Source organism: Polypterus senegalus, chromosome 5 (assembly GCF_016835505.1).
Source record: "Polypterus senegalus isolate Bchr_013 chromosome 5, ASM1683550v1, whole genome shotgun sequence".
Classification (NCBI taxonomy): Eukaryota; Metazoa; Chordata; class Cladistia; order Polypteriformes; family Polypteridae; genus Polypterus; species Polypterus senegalus.
The window spans coordinates 189,061,712-189,081,942 of record NC_053158.1 but is presented as its reverse complement, the minus strand read 5'-3'; the positions used below and the strand labels follow the sequence as shown (position 1 = coordinate 189,081,942).

General features: G+C 40.6%; 1 protein-coding gene across 1 annotated transcript in view; it reads left to right on the top strand.

Moving 5' to 3' along the window:
* Window positions 1-20,231, top strand: part of dhx30 (DEAH (Asp-Glu-Ala-His) box helicase 30) — a 48,682-nt gene that overhangs the window by 9,844 nt on the left and 18,607 nt on the right. The window contains exons 7-12 of the mRNA XM_039753825.1: window positions 2,761-2,913; window positions 4,711-5,163; window positions 8,764-9,135; window positions 14,069-14,150; window positions 16,933-17,037; window positions 19,705-19,880. Coding sequence (XP_039609759.1) covers window positions 2,761-2,913; window positions 4,711-5,163; window positions 8,764-9,135; window positions 14,069-14,150; window positions 16,933-17,037; window positions 19,705-19,880 — 1,341 coding nt within the window. The remainder of the gene's footprint in view (window positions 1-2,760; window positions 2,914-4,710; window positions 5,164-8,763; window positions 9,136-14,068; window positions 14,151-16,932; window positions 17,038-19,704; window positions 19,881-20,231) is intronic.

Genomic DNA, 20,231 nt, shown 5'->3' with positions numbered 1-20,231 from the left:
TTCTAGAAAAAAACCTGATCCAAATCTGTTAAGTAGTTCTCTTGTGAAAAGCAGACAGACGTTGAATTTTATTTATATTTATGTAAATTTATATCTAGATATATAAATACAGAGATTGAGATAGTTACATGTCAACTTCCTAATCAGCTGACAGATGGCGCTTCACTAAACGTTCCGAGCGTCCACTGGATGATAACATACATACAAGACCGCATGATTGTTACAGTCTACTTTATATATAAGATTACATTTTTTTGCTCTGGGCTGAACTATAATTAAAAGTTTTTGTCTCAAGAAGGAAAGTAGCTCAAGAAATACAGAAATGTAACAAAATAACAAACCCTCTTAAACACACACAACAATTACAAAATAGAAGAAAATTTCTGACTTGGGGAAAGATAACCAAACAATCCCAGTAACAGTGAAGCATTATAAAGACTCGCCATCGTAGGCGAGAATGGCTCCATTAATTCACTAGTTAGTCGTGCTTCCTCCCATTGTGTCCATCTCTTTTTTTTAAGAAGTTATAATAGACGCTTTGACAATAATAGACACGGTGGCAGTATTTCTTTGTATTATTATATCCTTATTATATGCACTCCACAGCTTGCACTATGTTTAAATGTTCTGTAATGCTGTCCAAGCAGGTGAATTTATCTTTGCAGATCAATTCAATAGATCCTGATCCCCACATATTAAGAGCTATCAACTGCATGAGTTCACATCTGAAAAATAATTTGAAAAGAAATCCTGTTAAAGTGTTCATTGGGGCCCCAGGTTACACTTCGTGACATATTTGAGGAGACCAGAGTCTTGAATAATATCTTAAGAAGCCAAACACATGCTTAGGTGGTCACTGAAGGGCCTGAAAATGGAAAAAAATGAAATGTCATTAAATAAGACACATAATAAGAGACACAGTTAACCACCCATTTAGAAAACCACAGCAACTCTTTTGGAACTAAACCCAGTGGTCCTACACAGAGTCGAGGACCACTGAGTTATCTTAAACAAAATCAGTGTGACTAGCTGAATAGGAGGAAGAAGTGGCACGTTACTAAAACGATGTAAAGCACAAATCACATTGCGGGCTCCTTAGACTTCAATTAATTCAGACACATTAAAGCGTGAAGATCGTATTAGTACAGTATAGTGTCACCCATTAGCTAATGTTGCATTTCTTTATTTACAGGAGACAAAACAGAGCGCAAAGCACACAAGAAACTGGTGTGTGAAAGTTAGTGTTACAGATGAGCGAGGACCTGATAGTCCTTGTGGATTGGGCCTTTTCAGCTGTATGAAAGTTGGAGTAAATGAATTTGAGTTTTGTTTTGTGGAGTATACTGATTAAAATGGCATTTTAAAGGAGTGGCAGTTGCAGGACATGAACAGAAAGTAAGTTCAGCTGTGGAAATGTGGACAATTGGGCAGAACACTTCAAAAATCCCACCAATTATCCCGTGTTACTATAAATGTCTTCTGGATGAAACAAACTCTGCACCTCAAGCTGTTTTTGTCACAATTATCAGCAGACAATTTCCTTTTGATCTTACTCTGCTGTAATATTTTCCAAGTGCACTGTGACAAGTCTTATTTCTCACAGAATTCTTTTCCACAAGTTATAAGTTTTATTAATAATAATAATAATAATAATAATACATTTTATTTCAAGGTGCCTTTCTAAACACCCAAGGACACTGTACAGATAATAAAATCATAAAACCAAGAAAAACGTGCATGTACACATACATATATGAGGTGAGACACAAAAATAAGCGGACTGTGCTTGGGGCTTTCCTGGAAAACCATCTGGAGGTCAGCTGGACGTGAATCATAGAACTATATCTCCTCCTACATGCCCTCTCAAACCGCCGACCGGCAAGGTATATCCTGTGAATAGCCCAGTCAGTATTTGCACAACAATCGCTACACAAGTTGCCGCGATAATGTCGGGTAAAAAACATTGAACAGCGAATCAACATCAAATTTCTCAGAATTTTTCTCTTTTTCCGTAAGCAGTTCTTGACTGAGAAAAACATTCCTGTCCTTGATCATCCTCCCTATTTGCCCGATTTAGCTCCCTGTGGATTTTTACTTGTTCCTGAAAAGCAAAAGTGACCTGAAGAGAACACACTTTTCTTCAATTGATGAATTAAAGACAGAAACGGCAAGCCTGTTGAAGAGCCTCAAGCAAGAAGCCTTCCAGCATTGTTTCAATCAATGAAGGAGTGGTGTAGAGATCGGGAGGCAGGGTATAGAGAAGGTGACCATGTTTAAAATGCTGGAATTCATCAATAATTTTTTTTTTTTTTTTTTTTAACCAATCTGGTTATTTTTGTGTCTCACCTCATATACATATATCTACTGTATATCTATGGAACTGAAAACACAGCAATAAGAATACAGCCTTAGGTCATGTAGTCTTGCATTGTGACATAGGGTTGGACATAGGGCACTTGAGAAATGAACTTTTAAAGTCTTTTTCTCGTGCACTCTCTCTGTTAGTCATCTAATGGTAATTAAGACCAACAAAGCCTTTGTTAAACTTCTGCTCCATTGGTAAGTGGCTAATAGATGCACAATGGGTGATTCTTATCCTAAAGTGGTGTTATTAGTGCCTAATAGTCTTAATAACAGTAAATAAAATGTTTAAGTTTTTGTTATATATCAGTGCCTGACTTTCAGATGCATTGTAGGTAGCCCAGATATTTGGGTCAGGCCCTCTAGTGTCTTATCTGACGTGATGTTCTGTATGTGTAGGCCTTGGGTCTCATTGACCGAAATAACAACCCATTGACTCACGCCATGTACCACCTCGATGCCATACGTCAGCTGGGGCAGCAGGAAAAGCAGCCGTGCCGGATTGAAGTTCCTGTCGAGTTACAGGAGAGGATCCACCGCTATTTGTTGCAGGTTAGTAAAGTGTAACCTTGTATCGTATTTAAAATTTTGAAAGATTTCTTGTTTTCAATATGTATGTTTATAAGATGAGAGTCCTGTTAAAGTATAATTAACACTCAAAACAAACCATGAAATATTTACTGGGAGGTTAGAAACCAAATATCTTTGTTTGCACGAAATAATTCATTTGAAAAACAAGTGCACTTCACAGGGTAGACATGTGGGTGTGTTTCCTGACCGCCTATCCATGCTGTCTTGCTAAGTTTATTTCTTAACACCGTCATTCATTAGTGAAACTGGTCTGTATGATGCACATTGTAGGAAGTCTTGACTTTTCTTTAAGGGAAAACCCTACTAATGCTTGATGGGATGTTAGAAGTGGAGTTTTGCTTTCTTTAGCTGCTATAAATGATATTAAAATGAATGGAGCCAACTTACTGGAACATTTTTATACAACTCTACTGGGTAGCCATCCTCACCTGCAGCTCCCACTTTCGAGTGAGTTTACGGCATTCACTGTTTCTAAGAGTGTCGGTGGTTTTTTGGATTTATCTGAATATCGAGCTGTGATATTTTGTATTTTATTGAAAAACTCTAGCTTGTGTCCTGTCTTCTTTACACTGCGAGAAATACGAGGACTTAGAGTGCTCCTTAAATGTGTTTATTTTTCTCTTTGTACTCCCTAATTTTATTTTATGTTAGATTGGTAATTTCTGTTACTGCATTGCAAAACTTCCTGTATTTGTTGAGGTAGAATCTTGTTAGCCTTCTCTTATAATTGACACTAATGATGTCGTGATTTTAAAATAATTTGTCCAGTTTTTGTTAAGAGATTACATTCTGAATCGAAAGGCAGTCTTTTCCTTATAGAGAACCTCATTGGGAGATCTTCCTGTTCTGGAAATCTCTAACAATCAGTTGTGATGTCTTCTAGTCTGTAGTTTGTTTTTATCACAGAGATTCGTCCTCTTAAAATTGCGTTCATCGTGTCCTAGAGTGTTCAGGTGGAAACCTCTGAGGATTCATTGGTTTCAAAAAACAGTGAATTTGAATGGAGATGAACTCTATAAAGTTTTCATCTGCTAATGACATTGGGTTAAAATGGAAGTTGCAAGTTGAGTATAGGGCGTCAAACACATAGGCTGTAAGCTCCAAGATAAGAGGAGAGTGGTTAGAGAGGGTCACACTACGCTTACTTTTGAGGTGGATTTTAGTGTAAAATATACATTTGAAACCTCAGCTTTTAGGAGTTGTACCTTAAGGTCAGTCCAGAGTCCTGATGGATGAAGTTTGATGAGCTATTAAAAATAAGAGTGTTTTAATTGTCTGACTCCCTCACTCATCTTCTCAAGCAGACAACTTCCACTGAGATCCTGAAGGTTACTTTCACATGCCCACTACCACCCCACCAGATAAATAAAAAAAAAAAAATCCCTGTACCCAGTGATGCAGCTCACTATGGTAAAGATGACACCTTCAGTTAACTGCTCATTTGCTTTTGGTAAAGGCCTCTTCACTTTCTGTGTTCATACGCTGGATTTGGTAACCTGCTTATTGTCCTTCAATAAAACTGCTTCACCCCTTTCTGTGGTGCTGTGCCACTTACGCTTAGTGAATATCTGTGATTATTTTAAAGCAGTACTTGTATACTTTCTGCTTTCTGATGCGTTTGTCACAATGTGTGCTGTGAATGCGTGTCTTTCACTGTTTCACCCTTTGCATATTGGGTTTAATGTATAGACAATGGCAATTGTTTTCAGTATCGTTCTGAGCTAATCTTTCATTTTTGTGATTTCTTCTTCTCTGCAGTATCCGTTAGAAAGCACCCCTGATAGTTCCTTTTCAGATGAGATGGAAGCTTTGGGAGAAGTACAAGACAATGACCATATAATGGATGCTATTGCAGGTGGTCAGTATGTGCCGCTCCCTGACTGGGAATCACAAAAAATGAACGAGACCCTACTGCATCAGTGGAATTTGCAGCTGAACAAGGGCGGCCTTAAAGAGCTACCTGTGGACTTGCACAAAGATCGAGTGGTGGCTGCTGTTAAGGATAACCGTGTAACTATCATTGCCGGTGAGACAGGTTGTGGGAAGACTACTCGCATTCCCCGATTCATTCTGGAAAAGTATATTCAGGAAGGCTGCGGTTCTTCGTGCAACATCTTGATTACTCAGCCACGACGAATCAGCGCTATGTCAGTGGCACACCGAGTCGGCCAGGAGCTGGGCCCACGTCTGTGCAAGAAAGTAGGCTACCAGGTATAATGAACCCCAGTTCCTTTTAATCGTCATTTTTTTTTTTTGTCATATGATGTAGGATTCATAATGCCTGCCACATTAGCTACAAACAGTTTAGTTTACAATGTCCAGTGGTTAAAGTCTCTGGAATCGATGTTTCTAAGGCAAACATTTTTAAAGCTGTAATATTTATCTTTTGGGTTGTTTAGCTTTAGAAAAACCTGTTTTCCTTACATACCAGTAACGGCGCATGCAGTGAATCCACTTGACTTGAGCATTCCTAGTTCTCATCCTCTTTCTCTGTATGTTTACCACTCGTTTGCTCAGAGGTTGATGCGCTTGCTGTTTCCTGAGCAGCTCTTCTTTTTTCCACCCTAGCGGCCCGCTTCATCTCTTCTTTCGTCGACATCTTTTCGCGTTAAAACTGATTAAGTCAGCATTTGTGTTGCAATTACTTAGTACATTTTCCTTAATTTTTCACTTAAGCTGGCACTTAAGTCTTCAATCTGCCTAAAGAATAATGTAAGATATAATGAGGTAGAGGAAGTGATGGTGAAGGTGGTAGGGATGAGAACTGCGCCCGTACACATGCGCTGCACAGCTGCCCTTCTGGCTGCAGCCATTTTTATAAAATAAAATAAAAAAAGGAATAACCTTGGAGGTCAATCATCACCCCGAAAGCGAATAGTAGATGTCACGTTGTATATGTATACAAAATGTCAGGTCAATAGTTTAAATGGTTTGCGAGCTACAGGTGATTTAAAATCCTGGGCAGACAAACAAACAGCCACGGTAGCGTATTAAATATGAAGATATATTGTGTGCCCCACCACCCTTCAATCGGCTGCTGATTGTCACTCCAAATGACTCGGTAGGTCATCAGTAAATTGGCCAATCTCATAAAAACATTTTCTGAGTATCTGCTTTTCTAAACTAAAAAAAAAAAATCTAAAGGAGCAGCAAATATATATATTGTTTTCTGGAGGGGGCATTGGTTCCAATGTTTGCTGGCTAGGTGCGTGTACTCGACTACCCTCTGCATCATTTGGCCAAGTGGCGTCCTTGGGGAAAGGTTTGTGAGGTCAGTGTAATTTTTTTCCTTGAGCCTCTGTTACCGTCTTCATCGATTTTGTGATGGCAGACTTGAAAGAATAACGTGTTTGTATCAAGTTCTGTTTCCTTTTGGGGAAAACAGCAGCAGAAGCTGACACAATGCTTCGAGGGGCTTTCAAAGAAGAAGCTTTGAGCCAGGCAAGGGTTTTTACCTTAACTCTGTTAGGGCGGATGTCAACTTTTGTCAAAAGTATGTGTTGACAGTAGTAATCAATTCTAAATGGTGACAAAACCCACCATTATGTTTTAGTTGGACTCTCTTTGCTAGAAGGAAAGACAGCTTCATTGGTTTGACCAAGATTCCCTGCGCTCGTGTGAGTAGCAAGGAGCAAACGATGGCAAAAATGGCATCGACATCAGACGAGAGGTCAGAGCGAGTGCATAAGGCAAAATACGCTGTGGATGACGTTTTGCATGTTATTGCTGAATTGGGCTCCAATTTTGACACAAGTGGATGAAAACGAATGTGCGGTACTAGCATCTGCTGATCGTGGTGCTGAACAGATTTGTGTAGCTGCTGTGCCTATGGCAACGTTCACCTGGGAGGACCGCCACTTACAGTGACAAAGAGGTACAAACCAGACTCTGATGCAACCACCACTGACACCTGGCAGATGTTTTAGGTCGATTTCTGTTTGAAACCATTGCTTTGTGTGTTTTTCAAAAAACTTTGCTTTTTGGAAAAAAATATTCAGCCCACAAAGAGTTAAAGTGTTCAAGCGATTGTGTGATGCTGTGCAGAGAAAAAGACCCAAATTGTGGCAATCAGGTGAGTGGCTTCTGCATCACGACAACGCTCCCTCCCACATAGCATTGAGTGTGTGGCAGTTTCTCACGAAAAAACGGGATGACAGTTGCCAAACACTCCCCTGGACCTTGCACCCTGTGATTTATTTATTTTTTTTCATATTTCCAAAAATAAAGAGGGACTTGAAAGGAAAGCTCTTTGATGATGTAGAGGAGGTCAAGAAGCAAATGACGGAGGCACTTGAAGGCTATCACATTGCAAGAGTTTCAGAACAGTTTTGAACAATGGAAAAAGTGGTGGGACAAGTGTATTGTATTTCAGGGAGAGTATTTTGAGGGTGATTACATTTTAGAAATGTTCAGAGAAATATATATGATTTAAAAAAAAAAAAAAAATTCTCATTATTTTTGAGCCTTCCTCGTATATTGTCCACCTGAACTAGGAGTGTAAGAAAAGAGAGAAGTGGCTTAGGCAATAATTAAAGGAGAAGCTTCTTCAATGAGTTCAGACCTTTTCGTTTTGTCTTTTAATTTAAGCTGACACTCCTTGTCTGAGAATGGATGGTGTTTGAGCTTGTGTTTATTTCAGCAGCACACCTTTTTAATCAGACAAAAAAAGCAGAGGAAAGAATTGGCCCTTATTACTTACTAAATGGTAGGCTTGTTAGCTTAAGAGCCGAATTTGTCCAATTTATTTGTAAACTTGTTAAGCATGTTAGCCTTGCATCTGTGATGAACATTTTATGAACATATCTTAGAGTTGTGGCTTGTACTTCTAGTAAGTATTTTATTGGCTTTTATACCATACTAGCTGTTTAAGGCCGTGCTGTAAAAAGCTCGGGCTCCTAGAAATCATGGATTATGGCACTTCAAACAATCAGTCACATTGGTTGTGCATTAGCAGTTAAGCGAGGGTCTCTTTCTTCTGTGGTTTCATTTTCCCGATGTTCTCGCCTCGTTTGTGCATTAGCAGTTAAGCGAGTTTCTCTCTCCTCTGAGGTTTTGTTTTCCTGATGTGCTTGCCTCCTTTGTGTATTAGCGACTAAGCGAGATTCTGTTTTCTTGGCGGTTTTACTTTGCCGACAGAATCGTTTTCATTGAACTTTATGCTGTAACCTCGCACTTCCGGGCCAGACAGACAGACAGACAGACACACACACAGTTCCACATGTAGTCCTTTATATGTACATGATTTATTAGTTACAGAAGTATATATATATGAAGGGAATCTTATTTGTTTTAGTATTTTTATGATCACCAAACAGTAAGCCTACAGGATTTCATTTTGTTAAAAAAAAATTGACCCGGTAAAGCCTGTGGTCATCAGTTTATCTGTGAAAATGACACTTTCGTTTAGAATATTAGACTTCTATATGGTGGTCCAGCTCTAATTATGCAGATCCAGATCATCTGGATGACTTTGATTTATGCGGAGACGATTCCAGTTTGGCGTGAAGACGATCCCTCATTGTCGTCAGTTCGCACACTTCTTGATGGTCCGGGGTTTTTCGGGTGATTTTCTATGTAATAAACTTTAGGTTATAGTGTAATGAAAATTGCATAATTAGATTTGAACCACCCTATACAAATACAGTTATGAATTAGCTTAGTGCAAATTTTACAAGGAAAAAGGAATCACCCAGCTCTAGTAATGTGAAATCGGTACTCACCAGTATGCTGGAGCAGACATTCTAAAGATTGTAAAGCTTCTCCCAAACTAGATCCATTGTCCTAATTGTCCAACTTCTTCACTGCCCACAGGTGCGCCTGGAGAGCTCTCTTCCACAGCGTGGTGGGGCACTTCTCTTCTGCACAGTTGGTATTCTGTTGAAAAAACTACAAGGAAACCCCGGGCTGGAAGGCGTGAGCCACGTGATTGTGGACGAGGTCCATGAGAGGGACATCAACACAGACTTTCTCCTGGTGCTTCTCAGAAAGGTGCTGGATGCCAATCCCAATCTTCGGCTGGTGCTGATGAGTGCCAGTGGAGACATGCAGAGACTCTCCGAATACTTCAATAACTGTCCAGTGGTTAGGGTCCCAGGCTTCATGTATCCAGTGAAGGAGCACTACTTAGAAGAAGTGTTGCAAATGATGGGTCGCCAGCAAGGCATGAAACCTAGTGACAGCACGGTGAGTCTTTTCAACACAGCCTGGAGTTTTTCCAGTCTTGACAGATGTAAAATAGTTCTTGTTCTTTGTAACATTAGCAGGCTTATATTCACACTTTAATGCAAACCTCCATCATAGTTACAAGAGGCAGCTGTACATTTTTGAGTATTTAATTCACTAGCACCACAGAACATAAAATCAGAGTGTAAAACAATAGAATAAAAACTATGTGCACATAAGATATTCTGTGAATATTGGTTCCTGCCTTGCACCCTGTGTTGGCTGGGATTGGCTCCAGCAGACCCCCGTGACCCTGTGTTTTCAGATTCAAAGGGTTGGAAAATGGATGGATGTAATGTATACTGTCCACAGATTGTCCCCATGCCAGTGTGCCTATTACAAGTGGCCTTATGGGAGGAGGTATTGCATTTGGTGTTTTCCTATTGCAGGAACCGGGGACTTTTTTGAAACCTCAGAAACTTTTGTAGCATTCCTACCACATGAGCTCAGGTCATTTTGTAATTCCTGGTCATTTTCTTAGCCCTCTTTCTCCAGGGTATGTACTTTTCGTTCAACTAGGAATTATGGTGGCTGGGGCTTGGGCGATGAATTGTGCTGATTGGTTGACCACAAGCACAGGTACCATCTTACAAATCTGTTAGTAGTTTGGGCGTTGGAGAGTTGCCAGCGAAATGGGAGTGGCACACATTGTACTGCATCCCGCTTCATAGCCGCCTCCGTGATGCGCCGCACGATGCACAGCATTTAACTTCCCCGTCAAGTCCTAATTGTTTTGACACAGTAAAGTGCGGGGGTCTCCCGTGAACTCCTGATGGCAACACTCTTTTCACCACAATGCTTTTCTATGCACCTTGTATATTACGCATGGTGGTTACAGTGTTTGTTGTGCCCTGGGAAGGCAGCATATGAAAGTGGCCCAGGGCCTACATCGTACAGGAACTGCTTGGTTCCTAAAAACAAAGTTCCTACTGTGGGATAGAGCCTATTGTGTAGGGTAATTACGCAATTTTCATTACGCTATAACATATTAAGTTTATTACATAGAGAATTCACAGCACTTGCCCTGCACATAGAGATTTCACTTAAAATTCGTTTTGTTGCCAATAGATGGCAGCACCTGCCCTACATTCCAAAATGGCGGGGAGACGTTGGCAGTCAAACAGTTGCATAATTAGATCTGGACCACCCTGTATGTTGGCTATGGGCAGAAATGTGATACAGTAGTCCCCGCTAGCATGCTATGTTGGAAGAAACTGGTGAATAAAGGTGCTCCAGAGCAATGTGTCGGAGAGGACAGGGCCGCATTTGTCTTAATAAGGCCTCTAATTGTACCACCGTCCTATTGTCTGCCATTGTCATGTCAGTCAAGGCTCAGTTCTGTAGGGCTGCTGATCATCAAAATCAGTTTGTTCACATGTCTGCCCTCCCCTAAGCTGGTGTAATATAGCTTTAGACAGGGGCCTGAGTCAAACGTTTAAATAAAGGCTGAATTTTCATCTAGTATCTTTTGAAAACATCATGTAGATGCACTTGATCACCATGAACTCTAAAATAATTTATAGCAGGGGCCCTGGTCACTTTTTTTGTGTTTTGTTTGTTTAAATTTATCTGCAGTGTTTAAAGTCTATAGCTGGAGTTATCAACCCTCCTTCACGCAGGTCAGTTACCCTAAAGTAATCTCATTTTCTACGATGGAAACTCTCCTTGTAATCCTTAGTGTGCCTTTGCACTGTTTTAAATACAGTTGTGGCCAAACGTTCTGAGAATGACCCAAGTGTTGGTTTTCATAAAGTGTGCTGCTTTGGTGTTTTTAGATCTTTTCGTCAGATGTTTCTATGGTATACTGAAGTAGAATTACAAGCTTTTCATAAGTTACAAAGGCTTTTACTGACAATGACATGAAGTTTATGCAAAGAGTCAATATTTGCAGTGTTGGCCCTTCATTCTTCTTCAAGACCTCTGGAACTCACCCTGGCATGCTGGCAATCAACTTCTGGGCCAAATCCTGACTGATGGCAGCCCATTCTTGCAGAATCAGTGCTTGGAGTTTGTCAGAATTCGGGGGGCTTTGTTTGTCCGCCCGCCTCTTGAGGATTGACCACAAGTTCTCAATGGAGTTTCCTGGCCAGGGACCCAACATTTCAATGTTTTATTCCCTGAGCCACTTAGTTGTCATTTTTGCCTTATAACCCGGTGCTCCATCACGCTGGACAGTTCATTGTTGGTCACCAAAATGTTCTTGGATGGTTGGGAGAAGTTGCACTCAGAGGATGTTATTCTTTTGTGGTTTTCCCGTAGGTTTGTTGTGGCTCTCTTATTAATTATTATTAATTATTAATGGTAAATTGCCTGTCTAGGTCATGTTGCCCACCACTGAACGTGACAGTGCCAGTGCTGCTGTTGGTCTGTAGCTCCTTCTTACTTCATGGCCTGTTTCCACTTCATGTCTATTGGCTGTCACGGAGCCTGGTATTTCTAAAGCAGGGCAGCTTGCTGGCACAGTGGTTGGCACTGGTGACTTATGAATCATTATTTATTTATTAAAAATTGATCACCTGCTTTACCGCACGCCTGCTATACCACAGTCCGTCTCAGTATCTCTAAGTTTAGCTCTTATCCTTTTATGGGAACTGTGTAAATGACATCTGCCAAGTTTTCCTGTGTGCATGGCAGCATCTAGAACATTCCTGTACTTAACTACCTGTATTTCAGCCGTCTCCTCATGCTATTTCTAAGACATACACTATTTTTTTTTTCCACACTGCACACCAAAACACTTCTTGCACAGGCCATGTCACCCTTTATTCGTTTCCTTTTACTCTCTCACAGAATGTGTGGACATGTTGTTATTGTGTGTAATGGTCTAGATCAGGGGTCCCCAATACATCACTCACGAGCTACCGGTATCTCACAGCCCCTTTCCAAGTAGCTCGCCAAAGGGTTAATGAATTCTACATAAATGTGAAAACTCGATTAGTCAAATTAGTGGTGGGCGATCTTTCCAAAAAAATCAATCCTTTTAACACAAAATCACGATCCACAATCTGAACTGCAATCTCTCTTTTCAATGTGGCAGACACTTAAGAGAATATCTGGACTCAAACGCATCAAGACCTCAATAACAATTTATTTTAAATATCAAACAAAGTTGAACTCAATTGTTCTCGCGTTCGCTAGCTAAGCGGAGTTAAAGTTACACCCGCCAATAAATCAGTACGGCAAGTGAACTATGATACATAGTGAAATGAGAGAAGTCGCAAAATCAACCAGAATGTTCAAGCAAATTATAGAAAAAACACGATCTAAATCCGTTAAGTAGTTCTCTTATGAAAAGTGGACAGACATACAGACAGAGAGACATTGGATTTTATATATTAGTAAACCTTCAAAATAATGTGCATTTAAAGTCTCAACTGCATTCTCAGCATTTCTGGAGCTTCGCAGAGCCAGATAACTATAAGAATCTTCACCAATGGACTCTGACAATGTCTGCTTTGTTTGGGTCTCCATACCTCTGTGAGTCTGACATGAATGTCATGAAATCAAAGTTCACAACAAGACTGACAGACGGACATTGAAATGACTCCATAAGAGTGAACCTCAGTGGCTCCACGCCACCAGACACCTCAGTGCCAGTCATCTGACTAACTAAACAACACATCACACCTGTGAATAAAGTGACACAGTGACATGGAACAAAGTGACAAATGAATAAGTCATATCTGTGGATTTGGAATTGCATTGTTTGGTTTTGACAGCATTCATGTTTTAATTCAGTAGTGTGAGATACACTCGAAAAGGCATACAGACATACAAAATGCACTTGCAGGTGAACTAAATATTTTTTGTGACGTTTTAATGCAAAACGTGAGTTGTGGACACCAACATTTTGTAAATGGTCAGGCAAAGCGAGCTTATTCAATTTGTTTGGGTTGAAATAAACTATGAGAATAAACGTTAGAAAACTTGAGGAGCTCTTGGGGGAAGAAAGGTTTTGATTAAAACAGCTTACACTCCAGGAAAGTCGTCCCTGTAGAGTCGTATTAAAACTATGCCTATATTTCTTTATGGAGACGTTAAAATCTTTGACAATAAACTGAGCCATTCAGTTTCATCTGCGTTTTTTCACCTCCGTTTGTGTCGCAGGGAGACCCGTCATGAGCTGCAGGGAAGAACAAGACAGAAGACTCAGAGGGGCAGCTCTCCACGTTCTGAGCCGTTCTTTTCTTCTTTTCTCAACATGTGCTGCATGTGGATTTGCAAGCACAGTGCTTAAGACTTTTGCTAATTTACCTAATCTGTGTGCCACTTCATTCGCAGTTCAGTAAGCGCTTTTCTCGTTTCATATTTGCCTTGTCTGCTTTCCATAATGAAACTCTAAAGATGGCATACAATGGCCTTCTTTATCATGTAATTGGGGTTTTCAGTCAAAATCGCGTACAATGTCATTCCTTATGCTGTATTGGAGGGGAAAAAAAAATCAAAGAAATCGAAGAAGTCAGAATTTTTTTTTTTGTATCCAAAGTATGCTCAATAATTTCACTTGCATATTCCTTTTATAAAATAGCATTTTCAAATCCACATAATCCTGCTTAGTATTGTGGTAGAGTGGAGGTGGTCCTGGGCGGGTAACACCTAAAATCTGCAGATGAATTATAAAAATGGCAAAGTAAACCGTTTCAATAATATTAAACATAAGGCTGTTTCATGTCTGGTTATGCATGAGCTTAGTGGAAAATGTTTTTTTAAAAGGGACAGAGAGAAAAAAAAAAATCTGAATTGGCCAATTCAGTAACATGAAATCGGTGATCAGCATGGACCCTAAAAGAGACCTGATGGGAGCGTCCCTGCTGTTAGTCTTGAGGTGTTTACTGAGTGATGGGTGAAGCTGCCGATGCGTGTCTGGTTGAACAGCATGTTGTGCTCTTTTCAGCTTTCTAAGGACGAGGACCCCAGCCCAGATCTGGACCTTGCAGCTGATGTAATTGAATATATCGATGTCAACCGAGAGCCAGGTGAGATGTCATTTGTCATCATGTGGTAGACTCTGCTTACTCAGCCCCTTTTTTTATCCTCTTCATTCTTTTTTTCAATTGCTTACTAAACAGGAGGAAGTAATAAAAATAGTTCAGAGAAAAGCTCAATTCAGCCCTCCTTCTCTTGTCACTTCCCATTCACCTAACATGTCAAAAATGTTTGTTTACTTGACGAATTCAGGAATCTAAGGTGATGCTGTCAAATACACTCATTAGGGTGATTGTCAGAAGACATTCCTCCCGTCATTTGTTCAAACTTTACACTAAAAGCCTGCATCCTTCTTACTGAAAACACTTCTTTAATGCCACCTCATAGCCTTTATTTGCCTAAACTGGAGTCCTGTGTTAGGTGACACCTGCCATAAATCCTGGTACAGTATCGGGTAACTTCTTATTTTTTCCGAGTTTGGTTGCAGTTCAGCATTTTGTAAAAGCAGTTCTGTCAAAGTAAAAACCTTTTTAACAATCACAGCGTCCTGCAGCTTTCAGTAATCTGTTGTGTTTCTGCCTTCTCTCAAGTTTAGGCAATGCTGAGAGGAGCCAAGTCCCTACGGGGCAGACAGGGACACAAATGCCCTTCACCTCACTCACCAGTAGGAAAGCTAACGGCCTGCTGCTGGCACCTTCACTTTCTTTGTCTAAAACAAAATAGCCGATAACGTTAAAGCAAAAATAGACACGGGAGAATATCAACTTACTGATAATTAAGACCAATATATGGGGACACATTTGTGTCATTATTGATTAAGGAAAAACAAAATAAAAAGGATTATGCTGCTTGCCAAAAGTCCTAAAGGATACCATTTGATGACAGCCACATGCATACGGGGGGCTTTATTGAGTGAAATATTTTTTTCAATAAATGAGGAACTTAAACTGCCAGAAAAGAAGGCAAGGACCCACGCTCACCGACAATCGCATTTACACTGGGGTGAATTTATAGGTTTACAGCAGTGGTCCCAAACTCCAGTTCCGGTGGGCCGCAGTGGCTGCAGGTTTTTTATTCTAACTCATCTTAATTAGTTAATTAACTTCTTTTCTATTCATTTTCATTGACTTGCTCTTGAAGATTCTGACCCCTTAATTGTTTCTTTTTCCTTAATTAGCAGCCAAACAATACTGAGATAAAAAATGAGCCAAAACAGGACCAGCAAACTGCGTCCCGTCATATAATATCTGAAAATAAAGAAAGATGAAGGTCTCAGGAATGTTGATCTGCTCAGGTCCACAAAACATTTGACCAGAGCTCTTAGAAAAGAGAAAATCAACCACTTCAGGAATGTCTGCTAACACACAATGAGAGCAGCAACAAGCCACAGAATTAAAGAACGAGTTTAATTAACGACAAGACTCGGCGCCTAATGAAGCAACTGGTTGGTGTTTGAGGCCCTGCCTTAGCTGGTCTTCTGTTGGCTCCCTCACTTCACGTTTCATTTCTGTTAGGAAAGAGACAAAGCAATTCAGAGGAATGGTGAAGAAATTCCAGGGGAACAAATCTTAGAAAACAAGTCAATTAAAATGAATGTAAAAGGAGTTAATTAGCCACAAAAACTGATCACCAATTAAGAAAAAGGTTTGAATGGAAACCTGCAGCCACTGTGGCCCTCCAGAACTGGAGTTTGAGACCCCTGGTTTATAGAGTTACAATCATCACATGTACAGAGTTCAGGAAATTTCTTACCTGCATGTGCTAATCCTCATGCAACACATCCCCACTCTCTGACACCACATCGGTGGAGATGTCAGTTTAAAACCAGAGTAGCCACACAGACACAGGAAGATAGTGCAAACACCATATCAGGAGCAAATGCACCCAGTACATTGGACTGCCATGTTAATGTGGTGCCACCCAACCGATCTGAACACTGATACCAAGCAGCAACACCACCTGTGGTGAATTAATTGGCATCACTACACTCTAGCACCTTTTACAATTTTACCACTGGATATAAATAACGTCTTTTCCTGTTGCTCACCACGGGCAGGCACACAGTCTAAAGTTGGTTGTCGTCTTTTGCCCAATGCTGCCCAGATAAGCAGCGGCCTCCTTTAAATCTGAACTGGAGGAGCAGAGATGGATGCAGATAAATAGGCTTGTCTGCTCATCTAATTCTCTGAAAGAAAAGTAAAATCCCTTAATAACCAACCAAGTGATATTTTTATAAACCGAGAAAAACCTGGGAAAGGAAAACTTCAACTTGTAAACAAAGTTGAAATGGGAAGGGCAGGTTAAAAATAAAAAACGCATCGAGGTAAAGAGGATAATGGTAGAGTGTGCATACACTAATGATGGATGGGAAGAACCGTCAAGAGGTCTTTTTGTAACTTTGCCAAAGACTTTCTGAAAATGAACCCAGTAGTGATTGAAACCGACTCCATGTGAACCTGAAATAGGTAATGGTGATGAAAAAGAATTAGGGAGTGATGAATACTGTAGACCTGGAAGGTTCTGGAAGGAAACCAGTTTGCTAAGACACCAGACTTGTTCTCATGAGTGTTACTGTCCTTTAGATGTTCAAGTCATTTTGAGTATCTTCGTTCTTAACGTCCAAGGTGGTGATGTTAGACTTACTGATCTGTCGTTAGTGAGGCTGTGCTGTATAATAACATTTGACATTAAAGTAGTTCTGTAGACCACACAAAGAATCACGCAGAGTCGATGTCTACTGTATCAGACACCCCGGGAGTGACAGCAGTAGCTACTGATGAGTGGTCCTTTTCTAACCTCTAAGCTTCTTCTCTTGGTAATTTTTTTTTTTAGGGGGAATTCTGTGTTTTCTGCCAGGGTGGCAAGATATCCGAGGTGTTCAGGAAAGACTCTTGGAGAAGCCATCATTTCAGTCTGGAAAACAACTTCTTTTACCAGGTGAGGCTGGAACAGACAAAAAAAAAGTCTTTCACTGAGCAGACTAAGCCTCAAACGCAACATCCTTATACAGGGTGCGCACAAAGTCCGTATACCCCTCTCTTTTGGAGGATTTTGAAAACACGTTTCAATTGCAGGAGCTGCGATAAATCACGCACTCGTCAGAGAACATAACCTTTTCCTTCTCAGCATGTGTTGGAAATTGGTGCAGCATCAGATCACAAGCTTCCTGACGTCTGTCCAAGTCAGCAACTGATAACTTGTTAACGTGCAATGGACACCAACATTTCATTTGCAAGTCCTGTTTGATGTGTTTTCGCATTGTCGATTCCGCTATTCCCAACTCAGCAGCACGTTTACGAGTAGATTTCATTGGGGTTCGTTGGACAGACTCTGCCACATCTGCACATGTTTCATGCCTTGTGCATGGTCTTCCACTTCGTGGCGCATCTCGGACGCTGTCCGTTGCAAAAGCCTTCTTCTCCCACTGCAACAACATCCTCTTTGTCGGTGATGCCTTCCCAAAATGCACAACAAAGTCATCCATGACATTTCTGAACTTATTTCCCAGTAACAGGCCGCTCATGAACCCACACAGTGGCCACCAAACACTCCTCGATCGTGAAAACACTTGTGTCACCCATCGCTTCGTCTTGGAACGACCGCCACGTTGTTGCGATTTCTTGAGCGGCAGCACCAGACAGGATGTCGGAAACACACCTCGAAATACTGGGAAGACTTGGGCTGATGTCCACAGGAACCAAATTGTCATGGTTATTCCTGTAAATGCTCCTAAAGATAGGGGTATACGGACTTTGTGCGCACCCTGTACATTACCAGTCATAAGTTTTAGAAACCCTCCGTTTTTCCAGTTTTTCTTTGGATTTAATCAGCTGAAAGGCAATGAATGACCTAAAATGTTGAAAAGGTAAGCAGTAAACTGCCAGAGGTTTAAATTTAGGATAACAAAAACTTCAAAAAAACAAATGGGCCTTCATCAGGGAACAACTAATAGGTTACAACCTACTGATGTGCTGCAGCAATTGGAAGCAAACAATTTGCACAGGTGTCCCAACTTGTGTTGATTACTTAAAAACTCTCAGAGCTGGAGCAGACTGTGTTACTACAACCTCTGAAGTGCTACTTGGACAATATGCCAGGATAAAGACAAGAAAACGGCAATTAACAAATGAAGAGAGACCGAGCATTATTACCCTTAGAAATGTAGGCCGTTCATTTAGAGAAATTGCAACTGGAAGGAACTCTGATAGGAAGAGATCTGGCCGAGCCAAAGTCACAAGCTGATCAGAAGAAGAGTTTCTAAAGGGTCACCAGCTTGTGTGATCACGGGCACCTCACAGCACAACAGCTTCAGGCTCAGTTTAACATTGCAAGTGACAAAAAGCAAACCTCAGCTTGTACTGTGAAAAGGAGACTTTGTGCCAACTGAGTCCAGCTAGCCCAGGACTGGCCCTGGCAGTCGTCGTCGGAGCAGGCTCTGTGTGTGCATGAGAGCTGACGACCAGTGAATGCTCATCTGGAAGTACAATGCATAGAATCGAGCAATGAGGATTGAGCTCCACGGGTGCTTTGGACCTCACAAACAGAAGAAAAGCTCATCTCTCTGATGTCTTGTGTTTTACATAACACAACAGAATGGAAGTACAGAAAAACGTCCGGGATTGATACTGAATGCGTTGTACTTGTTTGCACAGCGCCAACTTTGTTAGGCAGCATCTTAATGTCTCCCAGAGAAAGAGACGAGCACAGCTGTGCTGAAAGATCATCACACATTCAGTAAATGGGAAATGCCCACCGATTTTTCAGTGGTGTCAGTTGATGGTAAAGCGATGAGATCAAGAACGCAGTTAGCAAGTCTGACATACCCAATAACTCGATATCACGTAATGTGAGATCTGCTTTACTTTTCTAACATGTGAACAGGTGCATTCACAGATTTAATTGTTTCTTGTTTTCTTAACAGTGAGATGCGCATTAAAAGGAAACCAAAAGCTGAACGACTAATGTGGCCATTTACACCTGCAGTTATTCATCATAAAGTAGCTGCCTTAGTAAAATGAAATGAAAAACGAAATGAGGGAGTAAATGATTGAGAATTAGTAAACCTGTTCCAGTCCAGAAACTATTTGAAGGATCTCAGGAAATCAAAAAGAACATCTCCAAACTAAAGAATGGGAGCATGAAGAAGAAATAGAATTAAATAGCAGGTTCAATGAACTGTAAGAATTGGCTTCTATTGAGGGAAAAAAGGGTTACAATGAACATCTGAACGTCTTTAAGGCTGAGATATCAAAGCTCCGCACAAACTGTTTTTTTTTTTTTTTTATACAACTGTAATTCTATTACTTAAATAATTAGGTGGCTGTTGAAAAGAAGCCACAATTTTGCATATCATATAATCTGTGTGTATTGTGGGGTCTAAAATATTGACTTGCATCCTGTTATCTGTAAGTTGTACTGGATGACTGAAGATGAGCGCTTTTTAAAAGTTCCATTTCTGTAGACAAATGGTTACAAACACAGCTGAGATCTTTTAGAAGGTACTTCAAGATATTCAGTCGTCCATTCCTATGTAACAATTCTTTTTTTGGCAGTTGCTGTGTATTTTAGGTAGTTTATTGACACCATGGTGCTTTATTTCCACAGTCCATTCCAACCTCCCTATGATGAACCAGCAGGCAATTTTTCAGGCACCACCTGCTGGCATGCGCAAAATCATCTTGGCCACAAATATTGCTGAGACCTCCATCACCGTGGACGACATTGTGCATGTGGTGGACTTGGGAAGCCATAAGGAGCAGCGTTACGACCTTCGAACTAAGGTGCGACGTTAGTAGTCCTCTTTATCACTCGAGGACTTGCTTGATTTACTGCCTTGTGTTTCAGCTGCCTGTCTGTTGTCATGCTGGTTGTTGTGTGCAGCTTATGCTAAATGTAAAAATTGAAAATGGTGGTGTTTGATGCTGGAATATCTAAGTGCCATTTTTATTTTTATATCCTAAATCAAGGGTCTTCCAATTTGGTCTTATAGGGCTACAAAGAAGATTTTTTTTTTTTTGCTACAGTGCAATTTCTTAAGTAGAAGCCAGTTAGTGCTGCTGAAGAAATTATTGCAAAGCTGGGATGCTTGTGCTTCATTTTAGTGAATTTGCTCGTTATGACTAAAAAGGCAC